The following is a 13687-nucleotide window of genomic DNA, read 5'->3' on the forward strand; positions in this document are numbered from 1 at the left end:
TTGATTCAGCACAGCAGCAGCGCGGTGGACAGCTCCCACTAAGAGCTTCTTAAGAAGCTTCTTTGGCTTGATCTTAAGGTTCTCCTAAGAAGGCAGTTAAGAACGCATCTGGGAAACACCCGTATCTTAGCGCTCCTTCTTAGCCGAACCCCTCTTAAGAGCCTTCTTAAGTCCTTAAGAACGATCGAATCTGGGAAACGCGGCCAATGTCGGTATATACTTCAGAATCAAATCACTCTGCAGATAAACAAACTTTTCTCCTGGCAATGGGAAAGGAGTTAATGCTTACTTTTAACGGGTTCATCCACGTTTGAAAAACCTCTGTTAATTTTGGTGTTTAAGTGGTATTAGTAATTATTTTGAAGACTACTTTTGTGTCTGTTTGTGTTCACTTGAGTAAAGTTATGGCTACTCTACCCAGTTTCCATCTGCTATTCACAAGGTTGAAAGCACATGATCATAAACATACTGACCTGTCCAGCACCAGTTCTTCCAGTTTATGAAGGTCACAGGCGATGTACTCCAGGGCCATGTCAGTGATCCGGGGGCACCAGGACAAGTCGAGGCTGCGAAGCTTACGCAGGTTCTCAGCAACAAGTTCCACACCATCATCAGTGATCTTGGAGCAGCCAGAGAGGCTGAGGGCAGTCAGGTTGGGAAGGCTGTGCACCATGTTGACCACACCATGATTGGTGATTTCCCAGCAGGAGTGAAGCCGCAGAGTGTGGGTGGTGTAGCCCTGCGGATGGGATGTCATTTTGAAATCCTGACATTCTGCTTTACAATTTGCAATCTAACCACTCTCAAGAGCTATGCTGTATGAATCAAGGGCAATTAGGTATAGTCTATGTAGAGGGGTGTGTGTCTTAATCTCTATGCAGATGATGTTGTTCTTCACATTAACAAAGTACACCATGGTGTCTTAAATCTCAAAATAAATTAGTTAAAAACTTTTCCTGGATACAAATTTGATTAAGAAATCAGAAACCTTCCATACTCTGCATCTTCATTTAACCTGGCCCCCCACAAGTTAAAATACTTACAAGTTGCAGTTTTTTAAAGAAAAGCCAGACCTGTTTAAGATGAATTATTTTTTATCTTCCATAAAACCAACTGAACATCAGAACCATCCTAACCTTATCATTAAGATTGGAATATGTTTCAAATATTTATATTAACGCTTTCATTCATGGTGTCATTTGTGTTTATAATTTTGAGATGTGGCAATGTGGCATCATAACACGAAAATGCTGGAGGTAAGATGAGAAGCACCAAGTACCAGAACAGGAAATAACTTTTTCTAAGAGAAACCAAATAGGAATATATATGTGTGTGTGCGTGTGTGTGTGTGTGTGCACACACATGTGTGCGCATGCACGCACGCACACATGTGTGTGTTTCAACTAGATAACATGTTAGAGATACATTTAGTCAGATTTTATAAAAATTTCTCTATTTTCTTTCTGTGACTGAAAATTCCACTTTCCACTAAAGTTGATGCTAGGGGTGTATTCTGTATATTTAGGTATAGATATTTAGAATTTACAATTTCATTAAACAACAATTTTAAACAGTGTCCATATGTATCTAAAAATAGGCCGAATGGGCAAAATAAAAAGAGAAATAATAAGAAAAATAATACTAAAATCTGGTTCAGAATATTTGTAACATGTATTATTGAGTTGAACAATTGTGTTATTACCTGTCTGGTTTTCTAAGAATAAAAAGGATTCAACAATTATTCCTGAATCACATGTTATACTGTTGATGCAAGGTATCTACTACAGTGGACACTATTTTGGCAATCAAAATAACATGTTTTAAAATAAAAAGTTATTGGTGTGATTTTTTACTTGTTTAAGAGTAAAAACAAACATGGATGTGATTTCATTATTAATGCATGAAAGGGTTAATATTCTTTAATTATTTATGGAAATAATTATGTAAGGAGCTTTTTTTAACTCATAGATTTTTAACTGTAATTAAACTAAAAAACACTGTACAGCTGAAAGGAACTAGTTGATGATAATTCTCTGTAAATCTGGGATTATGATTTTTGTTATGTAGCTATTGGTCCATTGTTACAGTTTTTCTCAATTGTTTACACACAATTACTGGTACTTGAGACACAATGACCTCCACATGAAACTTGTGCACCAACCCCCTGAACCAATTCTGCTAAACTACAAGCACAATTCCTGCTTTACACTCAAATTGCAGTTCTAAAACACACTTTTTTCAGAACACTACGCACAATTCTCTGCATTTGGCACAATTTCCATGGAGAAAATCTCTTGTTTTCACAAGGAACACACTGTTATTCAAAACTCTAAAGTTAATTGCCCCACTATGCACACTGACTCATCACATGGGCAAACACCTGCCACACAGTTTTACAATTAGCAATCAGAGCTTTAGCATAAAAGGGCAACATGATGATGCAATGTGGATGAGGTGCTGTGGCCCGACCGAAACAGAAGAGAGGATGCAGCATTGCTTTGTTTGTTTTTTCACTGTAACTGCAAATTCTTCTGTTGTTTTGTATGTCGACCACTGTATGTGCAACTTTGTGTTGGTTGGGATGTAAAATAAAATGGGAAAAATAAAATATATTTGTTACTGTGTATTTGTGTGTTCTGAGTATAAAAACAATATTCTAAAATATTTTACAACACACTTATGTATGCACTGTCTGTAGTAAGTGTAACACTGAACAAAAAAGGTGAATGATGAATGGAGAAGAAGTGTTTTCCATTCATCATAGTGTTTTACATTGAGCACATCAGAGTTCAACTGGTTCTTATAAATGTCTATTCATATGATGGTTTGTGTGTCATTTGAAGACAAAATATCATTTTGAGAAGAAATAACATTGTTTTGAATGTAAAGTTTCATTTTGCAGGAGAAGTGAGGGGTTTTGCCCATTGTGTGTGTGTTTTTTGATTTGTGTGTAGAGTTCTGAGAGTATGAGGCATGCTTTCAGAAAATGTGTGTAAACAATTGAGAAAAACTGTAATATAAAAACATTGACTAGTGCAGCTTTGATTAATAAGGACATTGTCTGCAGGTTAGATTACAATGATTCTGCCTGTTATTAAATAAGGGATAAGAATGTTGTGGAAAATTATATGTAATGTGTGTCAACTTGAAAACAGAATACTTATGATCCACAATGAGAACTAAGGTGTCGGAATGTACAGAATAGTAAAGTACCAATCTTGTTTCTTTTGTTCTGACATCCTACCTGTTTGGCTGTGAAATAGGCCATTGCTGTGTCAGTGACGTGGTAGGCCTGGAGGCTCAACTCTGATAAGTTGGGAAGGAGCTGTGAGATAGCAGCAATGGCGTCATCTGCCACATTGATGCAGTCACTGACACTGAGGGAAGTTAGCCGGGCATTCAGACTGGACCACAGGCCGGCCTCTGTAAAGTCATTGCAGCCTGACAGTTCAAGGTGCATCAGGCCTTGCATTTGCTCCAACATGACCTGCAACATAAGGAGCAGAACTTTGATTCACTGATGTAGCTGGTCAAATGTGTTTCCACGGAGATAAAGTTTAAATAGACACTACCTGACTGATCAGAAAAGCAGCAGAGTCCAGGATTCAAGGACTCCCCAAATAAAGGGGAAAAAAAGCTTGCACCTGTGCAATATCCCTGAGACTGCAAGATGATATAAGCCTCTCTCTACATATTTACATATTTCTGTATCATGATGTGGTTGAATGTTATTTCTAGCATACATAGTTCAAGTAATGTTTAAATAAAATAATTGTTTTACACATTCATAATAAGTTATTTTGTTTTGTCAGTTGGAAAATTGTAAAAACTAATGTCTGTGTTGCAATTAACTGTGGGTAATTAAATCACTGAAGTCCACACTGCAAGCGGAGAAAGTCCCCTTAAAGGGGAACTACCGTTTTTTACAACCTGGACCTTATTTCTAGCATAAAATACGATCATTTACTCACCCAGATAACTTTGGTGTCATTTGGAGTCGTTCGGACGAAATTAGATCCAGTGGAGCGCCGCGTATATCCATATAATGTGAGTGACGGGGCACTGAAGCGCAGCCTCTATGAGCATTATCTGCCGCGAAACTAGTTCATTTCACCAATATTTTGTTACGGTACACTAGTGCTATTCCCCTCTGAGTTGCCTGTTATCAACATCCGGGGTCTGTAGGTTGACCTAGCCGTTTAGCCTAGCCGCAGTCGTTTGTTGTTTTTTGGCCAGCTGTTCCTCTCTCTGCCTCCACATCCTCCTTTCAACGAGCTCCTCATCCGTGTACTCTGGCTCAAAACGGTAAGGACGTCCATCATAAACAAAGTCATCGTCCACCACCTCAGAATAAGAAAAATATTCAGCCATGTTGCAAAAAACCAGCAGTAGCAAACTACAGGTAAACAAGCCGGCTGTCTCGGGTGTGTGCGCAGCTCAGAGATGACATCATCCAGGTCAGAGGTTAGTAGGTCAACCTACAGACCCCGGATGTTGATAACAGCCAACCCCGGACTCAGAGGGGAATAGCACAAGCGTATCATAACAAAATATTGGTGAAATGAACTAGTTTCGTGGCAGATAATGCTCATAGAGGCTGCGCTTCAGTGCCCCGTCACTCGCATTATATGGATATATCGGCGCTACACTGGATCTAATTTCGTCCGAACGACTTCAAATGACACCAAAGTTATCTGGGTGAGTAAATGATCATATATTTTGCTAGAAATAAGGTCCAGGTTGTAAAAAACGGTAGTTCCCCTTTAAGGCTAAGGCCCCCTGTGGACTGGATGAACTGTGGGTTTGGACAGCCTTCAGATTTCGCAGACTTCCCGGGAACATGCCTGCAAAGTCCACGAGTCTGAAAGAGCGTTGAAGCCAAAACATTTGGATGCAGCCAGGGTTAAAGTTATTGACCACAGTTGTACAATGCTTTAATCAGCATGTGCTGCTGCCGCTCACAACAACCTTTTCCACCCCCTATCTAGTTATCTATCTAATGAGTCAGCATACCTGTGTCCTAACAACTTGTTGCAGTGCAGCTACTGTTACAGTTTAAACACCAGGTAGTGTATACTGAAAGAGCATGTGCTGCAGAAAAAACAGCAACAATAACAAAACACTCACTTTCTGTTTTGTGACAATCTAACCAAGCTTCACATACTATATTTATGAGAACTAAGTAGTTACTCGCTTTTGTCTTTTGATTTTGTCATTTATTCCCAGCCAGAAGATTTACAAGACTTTACTTCATTCTTGTTTTGACCAAATAAAAAAGTGCTTCAAGGACATAAACAAACAAGCGACAACAAAAAAAAGGAAATATAAAATTCCATCAGTATCAGTATCAGTTCATCAGTAGATTCTTTACAGTCACAGTCTCAAAGTCATACTTCAATAATTTAGATCATAAATAAAGACAGAAAAGAGAGGGATAAATTATTTAAGAAATGAATAATAACAACTAGCAAAGTATGAAACATGACATAAGGGTTTAGAGTTTGTCTCTTGTGGGATATTGCATAGGTATAGAACATCAAATCTAGTAAGGATAGTGGTTCTAAATATCTCCTCTAAAGTCTAAAAACGGACATTCCCTCTGTAAGCTGCCAGAACAGGACAGTATGTGGCCGAACACTCTTTCCAACAGTCTAAATGAATGGTTATGTGTCACTTATACTGAGGGGGGGAATCAGACCAAACAAAAAAAATGTCCTCCAAATATGGAAACTGGCGCTGCTGAAGGACAACGTTAACTGCATAATTATTAAAGAATGTTTTCCAACCTCCATCTCAGACACACACGTTTTCTGTCTTTTCTTGCCACAAATATGCACTTTCTTCCTCTCGGCTGTGGCCGTGATTCACTATTCACTGTAGACACCCATTGATGAGAAGGCTGAGAATACCCAGAATTCCACCCTTAACACTAAGGGCAGCTTAGCACCATGTTTGACATATTCCTCACCAAAACAAACATAACAGTAATGTTACATAACCTGTTAACATATAATAGATGCATGTTGTGTTTGGAGTGCAGAGAGAAATTCAAACTCCCCTGAACAAACATGGCTGCTCTTCATTTTATTTAGGACATGAGTAGTGGTGCATTCTGCCTCTTGTGGTCAAAATTAGTATTACAGAAAGAAATCACTGGGTTTCACACACAGAAAAAAAAAATTGAACTTGCAGAAATTTGTTTTACTCTTCTCACAAATTTTAGAACCTAGAAAAAGGAGCACCAGAAAAAAATGTTTGTTTGTTTATAAAAATTATATATATATAAACGATGCTTGCTATTATTTTGACAGCAGGATCAAAACATTTGAAGATTTCTTCCTTTCCTCCTCTTATAATCTCTGTTTTTAGTCATGTAAGACCAAAGAAACAGCCAGTGACATTACTACTCAAGCTCAGGCCTGTTTGTCTCTACTGAAAGACAAAGACTTTGACACTGTCATTGCAAAAAGAACACTTTGAAATTAAAACTTCTGGAATGAAATAAAATGAGCAGCAATAAACTCTGTTACTGAGGAAAAGCAGCAAAATATTTCATAATGTAAAGCTAAGTTTAGAGGATTTCACAATTTCATTGATTGATTTTTACAATGTTATGCTGTCAAACTGAAATTTTGTATTTGGAATTTTCCCATTTAATATGCAACAAAATGGTAAGGCACAAATCAGCCCCCCACAACAGGAAAGTCCATGTATAGATAACGTAGCTAACAATCCGAGCTTTCTCCATGGCAACAGTCCACTCATCCCAGAATAGAAGCCTGGCCTTGCAGGTATGAACAGCCATCTGAGAAACACTTCACTCTTTTGTTCCTAGCAATGGAATATGATGGCATAAAGGCAGAGATTATGAGAAAAGAAGTATGCAGAAAAGAGGAAATCGTGGTATCTTTGAATGTTTTGATACTGCTGTCTAACACACTCTGTTAACACTCACAAATGGTACAGGTGCTACCTATGTTCCATATCCACATATATACTGTAACTGGTTTAACTGTTGTTTTACAGGTCCTCTCCATTGTGCCCTAATAATTGTCTTCAGCCTTCATCCCATAAATGAGGCCACTAACCGTACTTAAAAAAAAGCCAGTGTTATTAATAATGATAGAATAATAATGACAGTCTCATTTAACTGGCTAATAAGGACTAGTAAAACTCATTGAGGAGGGATAAACTTACCTGTGATGTAATTTTTCATGCAATAAATTTTGCCTTTTAAAAACAAATCCCGACTCACCTCCAAACCAGCATCTGTAATGGTGGACCTCTTGAGGCTGACTGAGCGAACACCTTTCTTGGACAGTGGGTAGTTGTCGATGAACTCACAAATGTCCAGGTCTGACACACCCACTAAGCAGAATGACTGAAAGCCACGTAGGGCAAAGGCCTGCAGACTGACAAACTCCTTCTCCCCATTGGGCAGCAGGGTATATAACTCCTTGGCATGCAAGATGGGTGTCACGCCCTCCCAAAACTTGGGTTGGTACAGCACCTTGCGCCATGTTTTGCATACCTGTGCCAAGACACATTTTTCAGCTGTGGTGAAGTACCAGAGCAATCTGTTGAGTAGCTTCTCATCCAGAACAAGCTGGCGCTCCAGCAATATGGGTTTAGGTAGAGTGAGAGGGGCAAGCTGACGAAGAGATGGCTTCAAGCCCACCAGAGGCATTCCAGGCTCCAGGTCAGAGCCCAACAGAGAGGCTGCTGAATTGGGCATGCCAGGGCCGTCCAGGTGGTGGTGGTAGGGAAGGGATGATGGTGGAGGGGGTAGGATGGAGGGTACTGAAGAGGACTGACACAAACGATTCTTGGCAGCAGGTGTCCCCTTGGTGATACTTGCACTGCCCAGACCGTTAGGCTGGCTGGGGGGCAGCTTGACCAGACCGTTGCGAGTCACGCAGGGAGACTTCAGCTCGCTAGGGGTGGACATGTTCAACATCGGGAACCTGGTGAAAGAAAAGAAGATCCACATTGAGCTGCTTAACACTGAAAATGTTTAATTTATCAAGGCCAGCGTGTGTTAAGACTTGTTAAAACTGTTTTGGAACTATGACATGATTTATAATACAAAAAGGCTCAGGACAGGAAGGCTCTACAGCAGCTGATTAAAAACACCATAACATCACTGGTACCATCTACATAGCATCAGTGGCATCAGTGAAGTGAGATGTCTGCACAGAGCCCAAATACTAAAACAGCCACAGTCTGTTCACCCTTCTGTTAAATGGCGAAAGATACAGAGGTGTCTGCTACCATACTACCAGACTAGAACAAGAGTGTTGTAGTTTTCCTTTTTTATAGTCCATCAAAATAAGATTGCGGTGCTGATTACAGTCCAGGGTCCTATTTCAGAAAGCGGATTTAGTGAAAACTCTGAGTTTGTTAAGCCAGAGATGAGGGGAAAAATGCTCTGTGTACTCTGACTCAGTTTCTCTCTGACTCCTCCCCTCCTGCTGAACCTGAAGCAGCTGTTTGATACATCTATTCATTTCCTCATTCATATGGTCAATAGTGAAGCACATATTGGGCTCAGGATGGCAGCTGTGACTGAGGAGGTACAGCGGTTGTCCACCATTCAGAGGGTCGTTGGTTCGATTCCTTCCTCCTGCAGTCTACATGTTCCCTCAGCACGTGAGTGCATATGAATGGTTCACACTCCTGATGAGCAGCTGGCGCTCAAATTGTCCAGGATCAATGTTAAGAAGTTTTCAAATATATCATGCATTGTGAACTCGAAAATGCAATGATGGGAAAGAATCACAAAAAAACAGTGGCACTTTTTTTTTAGCATTATCTGGGAGGATACTACTGTGAAGAACAGTCAATCCCTGCCTCATAATTCTCCTCCTCCCTTTGTTGTCCTGTCCTGTCACTTTACTTTCGGTCATACAGGCTTGCATTTGCCCACTGTACTTGAATGGTCATGTGATATTTGTTTTCAGGCCACTGACCAGTGACTGTAAAAGAAAAGATGGACAGTATGACAGCTTCCCAAATGTGAAGTCAAAACATCTTGATTGCCCCCTGTGGTTGGCTGCAGTGTAGATCATAAACCCCCCACCTCCATTATACCCCAGTCGACACTAAAAACCAAAATGCACATCAAAAGAAATTATGTGCATTGATGTTTTTTTGTAATTTGGGTTGTTCTTATCACACTGATGTATGTTCAAGTGTTAATGTTTCTTATAAGTTTGATTTTAATTCGTTATCTGACCTTATAAACAGTGGATTTGAAAACACGATTGACAACTGAGAGCAGCGCATGAGTAAGCAAGCGGGTATATGGGCTGGAACTCAATAGCGCTGTTCCACCACCCAATCCCTACTGCTCAGACTCTGGCTCCAGGTGACATCACCTGTGCAATATGGCAGTGTCCGTTTCCAGGATACTGTGGCTTTGTTTTAAAACACCATTTTAAAATGAAAACGTAATAGTTTGGATGTAGCCTTGGTTTCAGGCATTTTAAAAGCATCATTTTTATGCACATTTCCCCAATTGCAGTACTTACTCAACTCTACTAGGTATTAAAAGAGTTTTGTTGGTGGCCAAATGCTGGGCCAAAACCTGTTGTTGTTCCCCCAGTAACTTGAGGAGTGTAGCTAAGGTCTGAACAGCACTCCCTCCCTTCTCTGCATGTGTAGCCTGCTCAAACCAAATATCCACTCAGTACTGACTGAACAGCAGAGAAATGGATTATACTGCAGGACTGTGGATGTTTCTGTGGATGTTTTGATGTTCATTCAAATTTTCTGATTTTAGTTAAAGGTGCACTCTGTAGTTTTGGGGAAGAATTTTGAATCTGCAGAGAAAGATCTCTCTGTGTGTTTTCATGACTGAATAAACTGTATAACAAACTGGCCTTAAAGGACAACACCATTTTTTACTGTTTTAATTTGTTTATATGTGGCGGACCCTGCCACCTTTCTAGCCTCAAACAATATTCTGGGGACCTTATTTTCCCCTGAGAACAGCTTGTTGATTCACTTACAGAATAGAGAATAATTTCTCAGTTTGTATTATAACCTCATTAATATTGTAAATATTAAAATTCTGAGTTTGAATTTCCTCTCCAAAACTACATTGTGCCCCTTAATTGTATAGTAACTATATTACATCATTGCACAATAATTCAGGAGAAGATATTCTTTCTGATAAAATCAAGAGTTTGGTTGTTGTTTTATTGATTTTACTTATTACCGTGACAGCTATAGCTTATAACCAAATCTCTCACTAAAGTTGCTGAAAATGACAGACTGCTGAGATCTACTGATTAAACAAACAAACAATTTAATTACTTTAATTCAAGTTTTTCCATTTATTCTTTTCTATTCCTCATCTTGAGTTTCACGTTTGATGTTTCCCTTGTCACATTTCCATTGGCATTTTCAATGTCATCTTTACAATTTAAGTTTTGAGTTTTAGCATTTCAGTTCGAGCTTTCGCATTCTAAATTTCACTTTTTTAACGATGTTCCCTCAGGACTTTTGTTCCTGTGTGTGCTTTTGGAGGAATTAACACCCCAAGTCACATCAGATTCTGCTCTGAACCGGGGGAGAAGCTCAGAGACCACCTTTTAATCTATCTATCTGTAAGTTTTAAAATGTAACGGTTGACATTGCATTACATTTAGTCCTGTTCCCCGACTTCCTTCCTTACTCGCTGAATCTCTTAATTTTGTTGGAGTTGAAGTGCACGACTTAACAACAAGGTCTAGTCATTTTTAGAAAAATTAATTCAGAAATCTTACATATTATATGTTTAAGCACCATGACCATCATTTTGCCATAGAAATCTTTGCCATATACTGTGATATTTCCCCCTCTAATAGCTATGGTTGTGCTTGGCCACTGAAGGAAATTTTGTAAATCAATAAGTGGTTTTGATTTATGGCACTATTTGATTAATCATATTTTTGCACCAATGTGATGAAGGATCTTGTTTTGTCGGGTTTCTAATTCACGGGTTTAGCCAGAACCAAAACACTGACAATTCTTTACAAGCACATACATTTTTGGATTGAAAACGGCTGAGTCAGATACTGGTGTAACTATCAGCATGCTGTTTGGATAGGCTGCTTCTCTTTTGTTGTTTGCATTCAACAGAGCTGAACATTGCATCCAAGAGAAAAAACACATCATAGTGTAAATGAATGCTGTGGCCCATGCCCTCATCCAGCCTGTTCCCTGTGATCTCACTGTATCAGCAGTAGGACAGCTCACAGGCTCAAACCACTCAGTTATGTAACATGCTGACTACAGGGCTTCACACAAAACAGCATCACTCTGTCCCAGTCTACTGACAGCCAGTTGTGCTATTAACACCCGCTACATCCATTTACACATTTACTTGCACATGTACATTTACATACTGTCTATAAATTATCAAGAACACTATTCAATACAGCCACTTCTGGCAGCATTTTACGTTTTATCACTTTAAAGTATTTGTTGTTGGTCCCTTAGCAGATGGGGACTGGCTACCTCCGCTGTAGCATCATCGAGGTTCATCCATTACATAATTCAGCAATGTTGTCAAGTAGACTGGCTACAACAAGCACTGTGAAACATAAAAAAAAACCTGACATGTTTCAGAGAAATGTCACGCTAACCCATCAGGGAACAGATGAAGAAAACATTTACTCAGATGTCACCAGCCTGGCTAAATAAAATGCTACAGGTTAATAAGGTAAATAAAATAAAAACCCTCCATTATTTAGCTATCACCAGCAGTAACATAAAACAACTCCTGAAACAGCTGAGAGCGAACATGACAAAACAGAAAAATACAGCAAATATCAGTAAAATACGGAGCCCCTAAAGGGACGGGGGGGGTTGGGGGGGGGAATGTAAACGTTTCTCGTGCTCACGAGAAAGGTTTAAGCTTTTTTTCTTCACATGCCCAAATTATGCACGACAATCAGTGGTATCCCTCAGCCTGGGATATCGTTTGAAAATGGAAGTTTGATAGGTGAACACTATTTATTCATTGAAGTGTAGTTACGGTGAACTCGGCCTGCATCATGATTAGGATTCACAATGAGCATAGGGAGTGTGATTCTGTGAGAGCTGTCACTGACTTTATTTACAGGCTTTCATAAATCATACAATCCACATTCGCAGGTGGTGAGGATGATCCAGATGAGCTGACTGGAGAAGGCAGAGTGTGCGGCAGAGACTGCACTGTCTCCAGTGCGCTGTGTGCGCTGTCTCCAGTGCGCTGCGTGCGCTGTCTCCAGTGCGCTGTATGCGCTGTCTCCAGTGCGCTGTATGCGCTGTCTCCAGTGCGCTGTGCGCTGTCTCCAGTGCGCTGTGTGCGCTGTCTCCAGTGCGCTGTGTGCACAAAACTTTTCTCGTGAGCGTTTTCATAAACCTCGTATTTGTAATAGCCTCGTATTTGAGCTTACCGTGAAGTGTAATAATTATTCCATAAACACATTTCAATTGTAAAAATATCAGCCAACACAAACCTTAAATCAATATTTCCCCATTGAGCGCTGTGCCATCATTCCCTGTCCTGGAGCACAGCGGAGGGGGCCGGACTCTTTGGTAACTAACAGGAATAATTATTACACTTCACTATAAGCGGAAATACAAGGTTATTACAAATACAAGGTTTATGAAAACGCTCACGAGAAAAGTTTTGTGAGCACATTTTCATAATTCAAGCCAGCAGTGTTACTCGCGTACTTGCACTTCTGTATTTGCGCTTGTAGTGACGTGGAATAATTATTCCATAAACACCTTTCAGTTGTAAAAAATATCAGCCAACTCAAATCTTAAATCAGTATTTCCCCATTGAGCACTGCGCCATCATCACAATCGCTGTCCTGGAGCGCAGCGGAGAGGGCCGGACTCTTTGGTAACTAACTGATCCAGTAATCATAATCGATGCTAGAAATCCAAGATTAAATCAAAAAGCATTAAAGAATGAATAGCCTACTGTGCATGTTTCACCAAGTACAATTTTAGTTTTCATGTAGTTTGTGTGTGAAATTGCTGCAGTGGACACGACTGTCAGGTGCACTCCGTGTGCTCTGCTGCACAGAGCGCACTGGAGACAGTGCAGTCTCCACCACACACTCTGCCTTCTCCAGTCAGCTCATCTGGATCATCCTCACCACCTGCGAATATGGATTGTATGATTTATGAAAGCCTGTAAATAAAGTCAGTGACAGCTCTCACAGAATCATACTCCATATCCTCATTGTGAGTCCTAATCATGATGCAGGCCGAGTTCACCGTAACTACACTTCAATGAATAAATAGTGACTTTCTCGTGCTCATGAGAAAGTATGAGAAAGTTTGTTTTTTTCCCCCATGTCCCTTTAGGGGCTCCGTAGTAAAAACAGGGACACTAAACTAAACTTCAAACCATGTTACAAGAGGAGCGTGGCTCCTTTAAGAATTAGGCAGTGCTTTGATCATGTAGGCAAGGTGTGAGTGGTAGAACAAGAGCTAGAGAGTCAGCAGTAAGGAGCTGGAAAGGAGGACAGTTAGCTACTTAGTTTGCAGTTTTGCAGCAACTTAAATGTACAGTGAAGGCCATTGTTATCAATAAATAGGGGATGCAGCTTCTCAAGACAAAGTGAAGGAAACTTAGGAAAACATCTTATCTGTTCCCCGATTACAGTCTGGACACAGAGCAGGAAAAGGCACAGAAGAAAAG

The 13687-nt window shown here is 40.0% G+C and overlaps 1 protein-coding gene across 2 annotated transcripts in view; it reads right to left on the minus strand.

The window, feature by feature from the left end:
• fbxl16 (F-box and leucine-rich repeat protein 16) overlaps positions 1-13687 on the minus strand; it is a 39920-nt gene that overhangs the window by 11211 nt on the left and 15022 nt on the right. For both annotated transcript variants that reach the window (XR_014623818.1, XM_084370375.1), the window contains exons 2-4: positions 7256-7964; positions 3245-3487; positions 474-739 (exon numbers count right to left, since the gene is read on the minus strand). Coding sequence is in view for 1 of the 2 variants with exons in the window: in XM_084370375.1 (XP_084226501.1) it covers positions 474-739; positions 3245-3487; positions 7256-7957 (1211 nt within the window). In the remaining variant the exon portion in view is untranslated. The remainder of the gene's footprint in view (positions 1-473; positions 740-3244; positions 3488-7255; positions 7965-13687) is intronic.

This window comes from Pagrus pagrus (assembly GCF_965226575.1).
Source record: "Pagrus pagrus genome assembly, chromosome: 13".
Classification (NCBI taxonomy): Eukaryota; Metazoa; Chordata; class Actinopteri; order Spariformes; family Sparidae; genus Pagrus; species Pagrus pagrus.